The sequence below is a fragment of the Manis javanica genome, chromosome 17 (genome assembly GCF_040802235.1).
Source record: "Manis javanica isolate MJ-LG chromosome 17, MJ_LKY, whole genome shotgun sequence".
Taxonomy (NCBI): domain Eukaryota; kingdom Metazoa; phylum Chordata; class Mammalia; order Pholidota; family Manidae; genus Manis; species Manis javanica.
Genome location: NC_133172.1, coordinates 4,921,021 through 4,938,093, shown reverse-complemented (window position 1 = coordinate 4,938,093; position 17,073 = coordinate 4,921,021). Strand labels below are relative to the sequence as shown.

The 17,073-nt window shown below is 44.3% G+C and overlaps 1 protein-coding gene across 16 annotated transcripts; it reads right to left on the bottom strand.

Annotated features, from left to right (window-relative positions):
• Positions 1-2,303: 2,303 nt before the first annotated feature.
• LOC108395778 (uncharacterized) lies at positions 2,304-16,670 on the bottom strand. 16 transcript variants are annotated; one of them, XM_073225846.1, is made up of 7 exons: positions 16,209-16,670; positions 14,122-14,278; positions 11,766-11,885; positions 10,024-10,204; positions 5,460-5,586; positions 5,097-5,189; positions 2,304-4,528 (listed from the first exon to the last, which is right to left on the bottom strand). In XM_073225846.1, the coding sequence occupies exons 4-7, from the start codon at positions 10,036-10,038 to the stop codon at positions 2,727-2,729; spliced, it is 2,037 nt and encodes a 678-aa protein (XP_073081947.1). In that variant the 5' UTR covers positions 10,039-10,204; positions 11,766-11,885; positions 14,122-14,278; positions 16,209-16,670; the 3' UTR covers positions 2,304-2,726. The 16 variants fall into 16 exon arrangements, with proteins under 16 accessions (XP_073081947.1, XP_073081951.1, XP_073081948.1 ...); XM_073225850.1 differs by having other exon boundaries at positions 10,024-10,455; positions 11,766-11,849; XM_073225847.1 differs by having other exon boundaries at positions 11,766-11,849.
• Between the last annotated feature and the right edge of the window lie 403 nt (positions 16,671-17,073).

Here is a 17,073-nt window from a genome sequence, read left to right as displayed (position 1 = left end):
CTCACCTGCCAAGCCTCCTCGAGTCCGACGGGAACAGCAGAGCGGGGCCAGCCCAGGGCAACTGGGTGGGAGACTGCCAAGGGGTCAGGCGGAGCGCGCCTTCTCCGTTGCCACGTCCTGTTCCATCATGGCCCCCTATTGCCCCAAACCAGTGGCAACGAAGGGCCAGCGCAGTTGGGTTTCCCACTCAGGGAAACAATTGTTACGGAAAATACTGAAAAAACCTGGACTGGATCACTGACGGAAAAACCGAGGGGCCCTCGGAGGTCCTGGAGTGTTGAGGCTTTATTTCACACCGGCGGGCTCAGAGGGGAGTCATCTCCCAGACATCTGAGCCCTGAACAAAGGCAAGGGGAGCAATATGTATCTTTCTGCTTCCTTATCTGCAACATTCCGATGTGCCCAGCAAGCAAGCAGGCAAGCGGGGAGGGAGTGAACCTTGGGAACCAATGCTTGGCAGAGCAGGAAACCAAGGGAGTGACTTGTGTTGTGTTGAGGGGTGGAGACAGAGGGGAGCAGCCTGCTAGCCCTCCTAAATTACTCCATTTGTAAATCTTCCCTATCACTTGTTCATAGTTCCTGTGGTTCCTGCAAAACTTCACCTACTGGGACCCTGTCTAGTATCTTGAACATTTCAGTAAGCTGGGAAGTACTCACTGTAGGTAATGATTTCTCAATGAATGTGGTTTGGGGTGGGAATGGGTGAGACAGTGTGTGGGCCCATTTCAGTAAAATACTTTTGCTGTGTCTCAGATAAGAATCTGTCTTCAAGAGAAGAGCTCCCTAGCCAACTCCACAGGCTTTACACTCAGGACAACAAAGAGTTCTATCATTCCTGAACAAATCCTTTGGAGATGCAGACAGCAGAACAGTGGTATTTGTTTCCCTAATCAGTGTCACGTAGTACTTTAGATCACCTCTCATGCCCTCCAAGGTTCTCAGACCTTCCCAATGTGTAAGACTACTGATTCCTGAGTTTGGAAGAGAAAGTCTGTCAGTGTCCCTGAGATTCTCTGTCAGCCCTTCTTGTTCTTTGTGCATTTTTTTTCTCATATTATCTTTCATTGTATTGCTTAAAGTGCAAATACCAGCTTGTCTACATTGCTTATTAAAAATATGAAGATGGATGGTTTACCTTTCACAAAGGCTGATTCTGGCATGTGACCAGTGTGTATAACACAACCTCAGTTACTTGGGCCCTGGTTCCCCTGAAACTGAGATACTTCACGTATTATTTTGGTGGCTTGTGACTTGGAGACGTATAATGTTCTGTGTTAAAAAGGTCCCCTGAATCTGTGCCTGCATGCTGCAGAACACCTATCTATGTCTTGTTTTTCCCTCTCAGGCTATAGTCTTTCTTGGAATCTTACATAAGTGTGATTTGTGGAGTCCTGTGAGTCCATTCAGACACTGCAACTTCACTTGCAGTTCCATTTCAACGTGAATCATGTTTGAAAAGGAAACCTATTTTTGTAAAATTAAAATCAAGCTCATTGTATCTTAGAATTTAATCCTCACTTAAGAATCTGAGATTTTCAGCTACATTCTAGAGAGGGATTAATAAAAACACCTCTGAAGTTCAGATTATGCTCCTCCTAAGGGAAGCATATGAAGGAAATAGAAGCCTATTTTATTTAACCACAGAACAACCCACATTACCCAATCAAGCAATACCAGCACTAAAACTAATACTTAATTCCCACCTTCTGATATCAGGGACTCTCTCCAACTGTTTAGAACTCGATGGGGCATAAAACCTGTGAATAATCATCTTAAACCCTAAATATTTGGCTGGTTTAGAAGAAGTCTAAAAAGATTTAGACTTCAACTGCATTTCACCCAATTGCATGCAATAAAATACCTTTGGTTAAGTGACACACCACTATTTTATGTGTACTAAGTTCTCCATTTAAATATATCAAACCATCAACTGTATGTTATGTTTTAACTTTAGTCTAGTTAATATATGGTTAATGTTTCCACCTTGGAATCAATGCAAAAGTTTTACTTAAAAGAGACTACAAAAATCTTCCAGGCCCATTTACTCATACCAGCAAATGGGCAAAGAGGAGAGAGAGAATAACCATACTTAATTATTAAGATTTCTTACTAAAATAGTGAACCATGTACTTCAGTTTCAATTTATATAGCATTCTACTGATACAAAGATTCAATGCGTGTATCCTATGCTTAAGTTTTATGTAGTTTTAAACACAAGTACTAGGGAGTTACCATTTTTATGCTAACATGCAATTCCCAAATGTGAACAATCATTTTCATAATAAAAATACAGAACACTTACATATTCTCACATAGTTCTAATTTTTACTGTTTCCTGGCAGGTGTATTTACATATTCAGTAATTTCTATAATGCTGCTTATATCACAATAGCAGAAACATGACTTCTCATAAAATGATACCCATGAAAGCATGATCCCCAGATCCTTTAATATAGAATTTTTTCCTCAGTATCAATTCTGACACCAGTACCGCTCTGTGTCATGCCAACACCACTCCCATGATCAGCACATACACAAATGTTCCCATTTTGTCCCTCTGGGGTACATTCAGTCAGCATATACAGGGGCAGGTTTCTTCCTGTCTGGTATTCTGCCCAGTATCATTCTCTGATGAGCAGCGAGGTGAGATAGCGTGTCCCCACCTGCCAGTCTTAAGGTTTCACTCCTGTCTATACTCTGGTATAATAAACGTCTGGATATTTGCTTCATGATTTCTCTCCTCTGTGAGTTTTCTGATGTAAAATGAGGCTGAGTTTGTGGGTGAAAGCTCTCTGACACTCACTGCATCCAAATGGTTTCTCACCTGTGTGAGTCCTTTGATGTACAATCAGATGCGACTTCTGGGCGAAAGATTTCTGGCATTTGCTGCATTCATGGGGTTTCTCTCCTGTATGTGTTTTCTGATGTAAAACAAGCCTAAATTTGATAGGGAAGGTTTTCCCACACTCGTGGCATCCATAGGGTCTCTCTCCTGTGTGGATCCTCTCATGAATGATGAAGCTAAACTTGTGAGAGAAAGCTTTTCCACACTGGAGGCATTCATAAGGCTTCTCTCCCGAATGAATTCTCTGATGAATAAAGAGATACGACTTCCGGGTGAAGGCTCTGTGGCACTCACTGCATTCGAAAGGTTTCTCTCCGGTGTGAGACCTCTCGTGAATGATGAGGTGTGACTTTTGGGTGAACGCTTTTTGACAGTAACTGCACTTGAAAGGTTTCTCACCTGTGTGAATTCTTTGGTGTAAGTTGAGACTAGACTTGATGGAGAACCTCTTTCCACATTCACTACATCCATAGGGTTTCTCTCCCATGTGAGCTCTCTGGTGAATATTGAGGACTGATTTCACACGAAAACCTTTTCCACACTCACTGCAATGAAAAGGTTTCTCTCCTGTGTGAATTCTCTGGTGTTTCAGGAGCTCAAATTTCTGGATGAAGCCTTTCCCACATTCACTGCAGCTGTAAGGTTTTTCCCCTGTATGGTTTTTTTGATGTAAAATGAGGCTAAACTTGTGGAGGAATGTTTTCCCACATTCACTGCAACTGTAGGGTTTCACTCCTGCGTGAGATCTCTGATGAGCAACGAGCCGTGACTTAGTGATGAAGCTCTTCTGACACTCACATCTGTAGGGTTTTTCTCCTGTATGAGTTCTTTGATGTAAATTGAGTTGTGACTTGTCAATGAAGCCTTTCTGACATACATGACACTCAAATTGTTTCTCTCCTGTGTGAATTCGCTCATGTTTACTAAGGCATGACTTATCAGAAAAAGCTTTTCCACATCTGTTGCATTCATAAGGTCTCTCTCCCGTGTGGGTTCTCTGGTGTAAAATGAGATGGCACTTCCGGGTGAAGGCTTTCTGACATCTACTACAACCATAGGGCTTCTCTCCTGTGTGAGTTCTCTGATGTTTATTAAGGCATGACTTATCAGTAAAAGATTTCCCGCACGTATTACATTCATAAGGTCTCTCTCCTGTGTGGGTTCTCTGGTGTAAAATGAGATGGCACTTCCGGCTGAAGGCTTTCTGACATCTACTACAACCATAGGGTTTCTCTCCTGTGTGTGTTCTGTTATGCTTACTGAGGTCTGACTTTTGGGAAAAGGCTTTCTCACAATCAGTGCAGTTATAGTGTTTCTCTCCTGTTTGAGTTTTCCAGTGTTTAGTAAGTTGTGACTTACGGTTGAAAGCCTTTACACATTCATTGTATTTTTCTGCAGTATGAATTTCCTCATGCTTAGTATAAAGAAATAATTTGTCATATCTATTAAATTCAGTTTCACTTCTTGCATAGCTTTTATTCTGAAGAATGTACTGTAGATTAGGTTTCAAATATCTCCCAAGTATGTCAAGAGTATATCTTTGTGCTAAAGGGACATCAAGGCTTACGCCCAGAGGAGATATTTTTCCTACTGCACTATTTTTCTGATGACTCTTTATAGTTTCAAGGTTGCCTTGGTTTCCTTGATGCCAGTCTGTATGATTGTCAATTTGCCAGGTGTCTTCTAGAAAGGAGAGCAATGAATCCATGACTATGTAATAGAAGTACAATCTCATAGGAAAGGCCAAGGAGAGAGGAGGAAATGAGACTGTGGGTATACAGTAAAAGTCTGAGATATATTTAAGTGGAAGGAGAAAAAACTGGAATAAACTACAAGAGGTATGGGAGATACACAACATGGAGAAGGGAGGGAGAATTTATGAATGCTTGGGTATATAATAAAAGACAGCTATAATCATAGATTAGGGAGATGGAGACAAAGAGAAACCAGGAACACTGAGGGAACCAGGGATAAGGATTAATTAGGAGAACAAGTTCCAAGATGACCTAGAGAGAGATCTGAACAGAGTATATAAAAAAGGAAATGTATTAAGCAAGAGTCTTAACACAGATTAACGAGGGGAGTCAATATTAATAATATATGTGGCAACTCACGTCAGTTGCTCTCCGAGTCACACTCGGGACTTAAAAAGTTCAAGACAATTTCTCAAAATACTTCAGAGGAGTCTCCCTACTTCTGACCAACTCAGGTTTTATATCCACTTATGCCACAGGGCTGGTTTTACACTCACCTGGATGAGTCTGACTTCGGGTTTCTTCCACTGCTATCCACGGCGTTCCTGGCTCCAACAGGTAGACTCCATCTGCTCTGGTAACTTGGTGCCCTACTCAAGGAAAATCATAGCAGACCCACGGACCCAAACACACGGGCTACAAAGCCACTGAGACAGTGGGGAAGATCACATCGAAGGGGTTGGACAGTTTTCATCTGGGCCAAGGGAAGACTTTTTACTTTGGAAATAAGCAGAAAACACTCTGCTAGAAACCAGAAGGCACTCATGTGTGATGTATGAATCTCAAGTCTAAAAAGGCAAGGCAATGTGATGAGAGAATAGGCAGCAGTTTGCCCACAACCGAGGAAAAGTGCTGCTTACCCACTGATACTAGGTTGCTGTAATTTTCTAACATCACGTTTTGATACAGGTTCTTCTGACTGGAGTCCAGTAACTGCCACTCGTCCCAGGTGAAAACCACAGCAACATCCTTGAATGACAGCGAGCCCTGTAATAGAACATTTCTATTCATTCTAAAGGGATTATCATTGGTAGCACTATGAAAATACATGGGAATTTCTTACAGTTTTTCCCATGTTAAGTCATTTGACTGTCTTCCATATAACTAGTTCTACATTATACTTTGCAGAAAAAAAACAAATTTTACATTTTAAATATTGTATCTTTGTGCTTCCAGCCAGTCTTTCACTGACTCACATGTTCTTTCATTTGCAAGAGAGAAATAGAACAGGGCATCTTTGTCCTTTAATCTAGAAACCATCTACAACCTATGTGTATGCTGTACTGGGCATTCCTTTATAAATAAGACTCACAGCTATCCTGAAGGAGAATATTAGTTTTCAAAGAGAGAAATATAAGTGTACATGAGTACAATGCATTTATACAGAGCAAGTAAGAAATATATACCAGGTGGGCACCAATGGGAAGGAGAAAAGTCATAAAGGTTGGACTTCACAGGTGAATCTGAAATGTATTCTTATGAGATCAATTCTGTGTTTTACAGTGAGCTGCAGAGGGGAGAGGTGGCATGGCATTCCAGAAAGGAGTAACATGACAGTAACATGAAGCCAGGAACCTTCCAAACACTGCAAATATGTTTTCCCCTAAGGTCCTGTGAAGTTAAATGAGTGAATTTAGAGCAGGTGGGTACTCAAAACTTTTTTCACTTACTATTGTTACTTACATACTAATATGGAAGACTTCCAAGGTACCGGGTTAAGTACATGTAAGTTACAGAAAAGTGCATAAACTGTAACCTCAAAGTTATGACAATGCGTACACATAGGTTCTGAGCAACTCAAATTCATACCAATTCACAATGACATATGTAAACGCTGACAAGGGAAGGCAGAATATAAGTTTTTAGACTGTTCACCTGGATTGATGGGGGATTTTAGAGTTTAGCTCTAAAAACTTTTGTACTGTTTGAAACTGACATTGAGAATATTTTAAGCAAGATTGGGCATTTTAAAAAATGAAATAGACTAAGAACTGATGATGCTACATGTCTGGATGTGAAGAAATTACGAGGGAATAGTCTAAGACTTTGCTGATGGATGGAAACTTAGAAATGTTTGCTAACCAATATAAACTGGTGTTTCTCAGCCGTGGCACATTTTGACACTGCGGCCTGCATTAATTATTTTGTTGTGGAGGCCTGTACTATGTGTTATAGGGTGTTTAGCAGCAGCCCTGGCCTCTAATCATCCGATCCCATTAGTGTCCCTCCCCAGTTGTGACAATCAAAACTGTCCCCAGATATTGTCAAATGTCTCCTGGAGGTATAAAATCATCCCCAGTTGAGAACCACTGGTTAAATACAAAACCAGATTTTGAAGGCTGTTTGTGGAAAACCATTTGATAGTCACAGAATCCATCTACCCTTCTTGATAATCCGGGTTTTACCTCTGGATAAAGTCAGACCACCAGGAGGCTGTGGCCTGGGGCTACAATGTTTTGAAACCTTGAAGCACTCTGATCGCCGAGTCTGACTGTGGTCAGACACTTCTGGCCTATCTGAAGGCGGGTGAGCACAGCCAAAGAAAACTTCCCGCTTTACTTACTAGTGGTTTGCTGTTGAGGACACTGAACACTGGATGACCTAAAAAATGACTCAGCAAAAACATTTCTTCTTACGTAAGTGACGTAACTACTTTTCTGGAGGAGCTTTCTCCTTAAGGCCGTTAAATCATCAACAATTTTTTATTATGGTCATGTGGTAGGTTACCCTATTTCCCAGAGATGACCACAATAACATCTCCCATTCCCAAAAACATTTCCAGCACGACCTTGGCACCCCCGCCATCACGAGGTGGAGCTTACTCCCTTCCCCGTGAACCCAGCCGGTCGTAGTGACCTGCTGGTAACCAGAAGGGACAGTGCGTGACTGCCAAGGCTAAGGCAGAAGGGTCCATGTCGTCTCCGTCTGGTTCTCTCAGCATGCAGCATCATGCTGGGGAGGCCCCGGCCACACGGGAGGCCATGCCTAAGTGCTCTCTCTAGTCCACAGCTTCGGCTAAGCCTGGTCCTTGAGTCACGTCATCCTGGGACATAATCACAGTTATGAAGAAGACACCAGATGATTCTGGCAGGGACAGTCCGGTTCGGGGACGCAGGAAGTCAGAGGGGTGGGGGGGAAGGCATTCATCAAAGCGAGGGTCAGGGAAGGACATCAGAACGGTAAAGGAAGTTCCCCGAGCAGCTCCTCAGCGTGGGGCGCGACCCCTGCTAGCTCCCTAAGCCAGGGTCCCCTGGCGTGCAGCCTCTGCCTGGATCTGCACCCCTGGGGACTGAGTCCCCACCACCCCAGGCTTTGGGGGAGCCGCAGAGCACTGGGTGGGGGGAGACTGCGTTCTGCGAACTTCCTGTAGGTAAAGAAGGGAGACCCTCAGGCAGGTGACTGAAGAGCATGACAGTGAACCGCGGGCCCCGGCCACCCAGGCGACGGTACCTTGCAAGCCCAGGTCTGAGCTCCCAGCAGCCCCTCCCTGCGTGTCCGGGAGAGGACAGGGGGAAGGCCGAAGCCGGAACGCGGAGGACTGGGGTGACAGAGCGAAGTAATAAGACACTCACTCCCGGAAAGGCGCAGAGACAAGGCGTTTCAGTGAGAAGCTTATTTAAGGCAAAAGGGGCACTTGGAGAAAGGGGGGTACGGGCTGCCCTGGAGAAGAGGCGCCCCTGAAAGGTCGGGAAAAGGTGAAAAGGATATGCACCTAGAAAGTGCGGGCGACCCCAGAGAGGGGCGCCCTGAAAGGTTGTGGATTCCCCCCGTTTAAGGATTCTTTAGGAATGTGACTAAGGGCTGGGGGTGCAGACGTGTTAAGTGGTCTTTGAATACTTAGAATTAACTTAACAATTCCAGCTCCCAACATCCTGAGTCTTCCCAGCTGAGGTTCCAGACATCATGGTGTGGAGGCAAGCTGCGCAGTAAAGCGCTAACACGGCACGTCTGCATAGTCCACCTCCTGCATCTGCCAAAGAAGCTGGTTCTTGCCTGTTTATGGGAAGTAACCTCTAAGCCCTTGAAATATCTTTATTTACCAGGAGCCCTGGGCCACACCAGATAGTCTAAGCTATAGTGTGATTCTGGGACAGGGACGATGGGCTTCGACAGAATAGGGTGAGGGCCCCTGGAGGGGGCAGGGCAGGATATTTGCAGCCAGAGCAATGTACCTACGTGCAAGGAAACCCCCTACCAAAACTCTGTGTTAAACATTCAGCTCTAGAGTCATTCTTCAGTGAGATCAGTTGATATTCCCCAGATAAAGGAAAGTAGCCCATGTTTTTATTATGCTAATTGTAATCATGTATAAGATTCATTTTAGCATGCTAGAAGGGACTTAATGTCTCATCAAAAACAAACATCCTAAGACCACTTTTAGCAAGTCCACACCCTGAGCCCTCTATCAGTTCCCAAAAATCCTCAACTGCCTATAAATCCCCTAGACAACGCACCACCCCAGGCTCTCTTGTCCCCCTCCTGGCGTGAGCCGGGAGCTCTGTCTTTCTGACTGTACCTCTAAATAAAAGCCTCTACCTTGCTCTCCTACCTAGAGTGTTTGCGAAGTTCATTCTTTGACTCCGCAAACAAGAACCCCGGCATCAATTTATGGCAGGGGTCTTAGGCCACCAGTAGCAGCTTGACTTCAGAAAGGGCTGGAGACTAAAGTCAGTCATTCATGTGATCAGCCTTGATTATGTGACCAACTTCAGACAGAAACCTTGGACACTAGGCTCATGTGAGGTTCCCTGAGGAGCAATACTCAGCATATGTTATTATAGTCACTGCTGGGAAGATTAAACACTGCCCACAGGACTTTACTGGGAGGACACCGGAAGCTTTCATCTCTATCTTCCTAGACCTGACCCTGTGCACCTCTGCTGCTGCTTTTGATCTGTACCCTTTTGCTATAATAAACTATAATTGTTAGTATAACACCACTGCTGAGTACTGTACAAATCACGAAGTCTGAGGGTGGTCTTGGGAACCCAAGAACATACAAGCCATCACCAGGGGGCCTTGTCTCACTTCCGGAACCAATGAATCAATGAGGATGATAAAAATAAATGTGCACCATTAGGTTTGGGGGTGGCCTATTATACAGCAATAGATAACAGAACAGGGAATACTAGAGACAAGTGTGCAGATTAATTTTTTTAACTATTTAGACACATGGACTATAATCTATGTTCTAACTTGAGTATAAATCTATGATTTATATTTTTTTATTACAACCTGGCTATGAAATTGATCTTTCATCTCAGTACTTTCCCCCAAACTCTGACATTTATCTTCTCATGCTGTATCGCATATAGAGTCCTCATAAATATTGAATAAACATATTCTTTTAATATATCTATCATTAAGCCTCCTCAAATCCACTGGAAAGCCAAAGGGAAAATAAATATATAAACAAAAACTCACTTGGGACTTTGACATTTTCTGGAGCAAGCACAGCCAGCAAATGTAACATCTGTTCTATCCTTGTTTCTGGGCTCTTCCGTGAAGCTCTATTTTGAGGTCTCTGGTGAAGGATGTAGTGTTGCTTTTGGTACCTTTACCTCCTTCCCTTATAAGGAACTATTCTATCCCAGGAAGTCACGACCTGGGGATTACAGACAATAAACTGTAACTATAGCACAGTATAGATACCCCAGCAGTTAACCTTGCTGTAATTTAGTTCCTGCTTCACCTTAATCTATAGCCGAAACTAATCTAAGATAAAAGAACAATAGGTGCTGCGTCTTGGAATCTGGTGCGAGTCATGAGCGGTGTGACAAAGACTGCAAACGGTTCTGGCGATCCTTCCGAGGCAAACCCAGATAAGGAACACGCCGAGACTCACGTGGCCGGAGACTTGAGACATAAGAGAAACCTTAAGAGGGGTAGTTTGCAATTGTTTTAGCTTGATTAAAAAAACTTTTCCTATAATCCTGTCTTTCTGCTTGCTGTAACTTAATACAAGCGCAGGGGAGCGCTGACTTGGTGCTTAGTCTCCAGAGGAAGTCAGCTCTCTGCATTAAACATCATTCTGACTCGGTTTCTCATTTTTGTGGTTCCCAACTGCAACAACAGAGTTGTTGAGTTCTGCCAAGTCCTTATTTGTATCCAAGTAATGTGTTTTAGATAGACACACACATATAAATATCTAACATTTAACTGTGTTTTTTAGGTGGTAGTTAATAGGATACAGGTAATATATGTTACCTAATGATTTATTTTACAACACAAAATTATATTATAATACATACAACAAAGTTACCTTCATTAAATTGTGTAATTTTACCAGGACAGTACTGGAAATCAAGTCTATATTTAAAGAAAGACTGTCATAAAGAAATGGGAAAAAAAAGTCAAACGAGAAATTCTTAAATGACTAAAAAACCCAGAGAGAAAGGTATGAATACTGGTTAGCAAGCAATTAGTACTGATCTTTTTTTTTAGCAAATGAGAAGAATCTCAGAGAGGTTGAGACACTTGCCCAGGTTCACACAGTACCTAGGTATGCCAATCCAAACTCCATATTCTTTTCTCCAAGTTAAACTTACCTGCTGGTGTTCTCACTGCTGGAAAACCTTATAAGAATCAGTTGAACCATATTAATTCAGTAAATAAGAATTCCTTAAAGAGAATGTTTCTTTTTTTTTAATTAGCTGCTTTTGTAGCTACAAGAAAATTAAAAGTTCAAGAAAAAGAGAAACCATTTGCAATGGTTTGATATGACCTAGGAATAAACTTAGCAAGCAATGTCAGACCTAATAAGGCATGTCTCTCCAAATCACTGCGAATGTTTAACGGAACTCCAGTAAACATTAAAAAGAGATGTGCATTACAGAATGCCATACAGGTATCAACAAGACTTTGTGCCAAAGTCGCTAATACTGGAGCAATTTGAACCTCGTTCAGTTGAGTTTTTCACAAAAGCAAAAGCAAATTATAAACCACTTAGGCAGTGTTGTCACCCTTTGGTAATAAAACAAAGCACAGAAAAGCGTGCAAAAGGAAATACCAAACAATTAACAGTGTGTATCTCTGGCTGTTAGGATTTTGGGTGTGAAAATGTCCTCTCATGTATCAGAAGGACCTAGAACAGAAGATCCCCCAAAATATGCAGTAAATTTGAAGACCAGAGGGCCAGACACCACTCTTGCAAAATAAGCTTTTACCTTAGATCTGTTTAGACCTTGATCATTTCAAAGCGTCTTTCATTGTTGTGGAAACAGAGGAGGTGCTCTGAAGGACAGAGGAAGCTGAAAAGGAGGTTTTGAAGAAGACACCGATGTAACCTATGAGAAGTCAATAGCCTTTTAAAACTCCAATGCCCTCTAAAAACGCACACTTCTCGAGCTTCAATTCCCATACATCTCTCAGATGTCAATGCCTAACGTCATAGCCAAAGCGGGCTACAGGGCCACTTCAGTTCAGAATTCATGAATTCTGTCAGCAGATTATCACTGGCCTATCCAGATCCGAACACCCCGGACTCCCATGATTCTCGGTAACCACTGGATACCTTCAAGACAAGAAACAAGGCTGCCCGTGCACTGACCTACCCACAAGGCCACCCATTCAGTAACCACCCCCAAGTATGTCTCATTCACTGACCTAAGCCCACAGACTCTGCAAAAGGTCACTCGGTCACTGATCCCCCACCATGAACACTGCAATCAGTGACCCCTCTCTCCCGAGTGCGTCCCAGTCACTGAAAGTTCCAAGGATCCTGCCGCTGACCTTCCTCCAGGGATGCTCCAATCACTGACACCTCGCCTACGCTGTCCTAATAACTGATATTCTCCCACAAGGCCTTTTCAGACACTGACACACTCTCAAGTCACCCCAATATCTGACTTCCCTCAAGGACACCCCAATCACGACCTGTCATTCGCCCCCAATCACTGACCTATCCCCCAGGTACATCCCGATCACTGGCACACCCACTAGCTCACGCTGACAACTGATTTGCCTCCAAAATGGCCTCAGTCACTGAGCGCTACCCCGAGCTCTAACCTTTCTCCAGGACACTGTGATCCCTGGCCATCCCCAAGCCGGCACCATTTCCAACCATCCCGCTCCCTCAGACCCGAAATGAACCCCCCGCCCCACGACAGCTTGCCCCTCCCCCACGGACTCCCCACAGCCACCCCCTAGCACAAACCCCAAATCTCCACAAGTCCAGCTCAACCTGATTCAGCTCCCAGAACGCGAAACCGAGATCTCTTAGATCCTTTCTGCACCAGCTGGGTGTATAGGAAGAGGGATGGCCCATCACGTCCACTTCGGACTCATTAACGCTGCCGTCCCACCTCACAGTCAAGTTTAACCTCTGTAGCGTCTGAGTCTGTACACCGCCCACAGACGAAGATTCCGTTCAGTTTTTTCTCTTAGACAAAGACCCTTTGACAGAGTATGGCGGCGCCGTTTGCCGATTTATGTGGGAGCCGCCATCTTGGAACAACTGCCGTACAGCCGCTTTTCCTAACTAAAATGCGTCTGTCCGTCGGCAGCGTCACAAAGCGCCCAAGATGGCCGCCTCCGTTCCGCCGCTTGTACGTGCCAAGCGGCGCAACATGACAGCGGGAGAGGCCTTCTTGAAAGAGATGCGCATGTCCGTACAGGGCAGCGAGGGTCTTTAGGAGCCGGGAGCCGGTGGGGCTCCCCTGGGGAAGGCTTCTGCAAAACGGTGGAGTTTGGAGACGCCAAGGGGGTGCGAGAAAGGCTTCACGGTGCTCAGAGTAAATGAGTGTAGCTGAAGGAAAAGATTTCCAGCCAGGATCTGTGGTGGCGGTTGGGTGACATCTCCAGGCTGAAGGGTGACGGGGCGGGTGGGAGGGTAGAGCTAACTGGGAGGTGGAGCGGGGTCGACTGGGGGGGATGGAAGACCAGAAAAGTGCCGGTAGAAATTTCTCTATGGGCTTTATCTTGACTTCAGTGTTTTCACATTTAATCTCTAGGGAAGAAATTTTTGTAATTTGGAGTTGTCTAGCCAAATTTAATGAACTTTTAAAATTTGGTAGATAATTCCACATTGTTGTCCAAAAATTGTTCTATTAATGAATACACTTTACTGTTCCCATATGCTCTAGCGTCATCTTTGTGTGTGTGTATATATATATATATATATATATATGTAAATATATAAATATACATATATATACAAATACACATATAAAAAATAACAGAATTAAACGTAACAGTAATAGTAGTATAACTCCATTCAGATTCCCGGGACCGATTCCAATGTGTTTAAGTACGTGGGAGGAGGGTCTGACACCAAGTAATTCTTGAACACCAAGCGGGGTGTTGGAGAACTCAACTCTGATGCTATCTGCCCAGGGGCAGCACCAGACTCCCCCCGTTAAGGGCTCCGTCCTACAGGACTGCCCTCCACCCCCGACTCCAGATGCTGGTCACAAGCCCCAGGCAGTTCCCGTGCTTCTGACCTTCTGGTCAGGTTTCCACGACCTCCCCCTTAGGTTCGATTAATCTGCTAGAGCGGCTCACAGAACTCAGGAAAACACTTACCTTTACCGGTTTAATAAAGGACACCATAAAGGATACAAGTTAACAGCCGGATGGAGAGAGACACAGGGCAAGGCCCCAAATAAAGGAGCTTCTCTCCGCGTGGAGCTTGGGGCCTGGCTCCCCAGGTATTGAGGCTCTCCGGAAAGGACTGCAGGATCTGACCGAGGAGAAGGCACAAGCCATCAGCTCTTCTCAGGGTTTGTGAGCGCTTCATTGCATAGTAATGATTGACTAAATTATTGGCCATTGGCTGATTCAACGTCCAGTCCCTGCCCTGGGGTGGGGAGTGGGAGTCCAATCTAACTCTCATTAACAGGACAAACACCCATTTCACCTTAAAGACTGCAGTGTTTTCAGAACTGTGAATGCAGACCAAATATACCTAGGAAATACATATTTGGTTGGTCATATGAATGACCAAACATGTATTTCTTACGATTCATTATATTGCACCACACCAAGCAATTTTCCAGTTAAAAATTCTCCAGAATGAAAATATTTGTTTTATAAATTGCTTATTTACTTTCTCCAACCCCCATTTCAGGTTGCTTTTCTTAATTATATCACGGTTATTTATACCTGTCAATTATACACCCATTCTTCCCACCTTTAAGCAACCAGTAATCTACTTTCTGTCTCTATAGATTTGCCTTTTCTGGGTACTTTATAAGGAAAATAATATACAGTCTTTGTGATTGGCTTCTTTCACTGAACATGGTTTAAAGGTTCATCTATTTTGGAGCACATTTTTGTACTTAATTCCTTTTTATACCTGAACAATATTCCATTGTATGGATATAACATTTTACTTTTTCCTCCATCAGATGATGGATCTTCGTGTTGTTTCCACTTCTGGCTATTATAAATTATATATATATATAAAATGCTGCTATAAACATTTGTGTACAAGTTTATGTGTGTACTTACGTTTTCATTTCTCTTCGATATAAACCTAGGGGTGAAACTGTTGGGTCACATGGTAATGTTTAACTGTTTTAGGAACTGCCAGACTATTTTCTAAAGTAGCTGTATAAAAGGAACACCAACAAAAGGAAAACTGTTTCTTCTACCGTGTGATACTTATGACACCAAATATGTGGGTTTGTTTCCACACCAAGCAATTCTCCAGGGATCTGGGAACACGAACTGAGTGTCCTACAGTTCAATTCAGTTCTGACACTGCTGGAGTTAGTACAGACCCCAGATGTTAAGGGGCCAATCCCACAGTAATGTTCCCCACTTCAGACACCAATTGCAAAGCTGGGCCTCCTGTATTTCTGACCCACTGGTTATATATAAATCAGGAAGTCCCATGACCTTCTTCTCAGGTTTCATACTTTGCTAGAATGGCTCACAGAACTGGAGAAAACAGTTTACTTACTCAATTACCAAATTATTATAAATGGATACAATTCAAGAATAGGCAGATGGAAAAGAAGCATAGGCCAAGGTAAGGGAGAAAGGGCATGGGCTTCCTTGCCCTCTCTGGATGCCCTCCCAAACCTCAATGTGTGCAGTCCGGAAGCTCTGCCGGCCCGGTTGGTTAGGGTTTTTTTTTCCTATGGAGACTTCGTTGGATAGGCATGATTGATTGTATCATCCACCATTGGTAATTAACTCAACCTCCAATCCCTCTCGCTTTGCAGGAGGTTGGAGTGGGGAGAAGGGAAGATGGGTCTGAACGTTCCAACCCTCTAACCACAGAGTTGGGGGGAGCCCTGGCAACCACGCCCCATCCCTAGGGATCTGTTCATTTCGCTTGGATCAGATTTGGTGTTTAGATTGTCATAACCACGTAAATACGATTCACAGCTCACCCACGTAGGGCACCACTATGAACCTTTCCTTTCTCACTCTCTTTGACATATTTATGAAATGCTGGCCTTTGGTTGTCAGAAAACTCCGCCCTTGATACCGGCTCCACCCCTAGGAAAACGAAAGCCAGGTTTCGGGTGTAAACAACTCCCCGCCTCCACATTACATTCCCTCTTCCCATTGGCTCAAGACTGCTCACCAAGACTGCTTAAATTTAAGAATTTGAATTCTACCTAAATGAAGGCCTTTTAAAATTAAATTCTTAAACCCACCTTGTCCCAACACCAAAATCCGCCAAGTTTCTTCCAGACGCTGTTTCTGACTTTCTTTGATGGCGTTATCACGCTCCCCGTGCTTTTCTAGAGCTTTCTGTCCTTAAACTCATCCACGTCCAGCAAGAAGCGTTCCTGGTGTTATTTGCCTTTGGGCCTATACGTTTGCGCTTTTTCCAACATTGAAGTCTTTTTTATTTTATAGGGACACCTAACTTTCAAGATGGCTGCGCCCACTCTGTCGTTTCTAAGTCTTTCTTTGTGCAAAGGGGATTCCTTTCCCCGCGCGAGTTAATGAAAATCAATGCAGTTTGTGGCGCGGGGTTGGAGGTGCCAGGAAACGGGGGTTAGTTTTGGTACCTTTCCACCGTTCTGATCCCTCCTTGTCCTTTCGTACAAGTGCTGAAAGATGGCCGTCCCGGGCGTCCGCGGACATATTCCCTCCCAGGAGAAGCTGGAAGTCCGGTGTCCGAGTTCCGTACAAATGCCGCAGAGCCTCGTCGGCCGCCGTAGTCGGCGCGGAGGCTCGGAGGACTCAGTACCAAAAGAATTCGCGGAAGTGCATCTTGTAGGAGCTGGCGGTGGCCTCGCGAGAGAATCAGGTCTGTGTGTGGGTCTCTCCGTGAACCGGGAGGAGAGGACCCGGTGTCTGCGGGACCCTGGGTGGGCGGGGCCGTGGGGGAAGCAGGTGGGGGCCTGTGGCTGGGGTCGCCGGGGCTGGGGTGCCCTTGGAGTCAGTGCCGAAGATTCCGGTGGTCCGTGATTACAGGCCTGTGGAGATCAACGATTGGAACTCCGTTGTCAGGGGTCACTGTCTGTCGGTCGCCCTCAGTGAATGAGGACTGGGGTGCAATGAAAGCGGTGT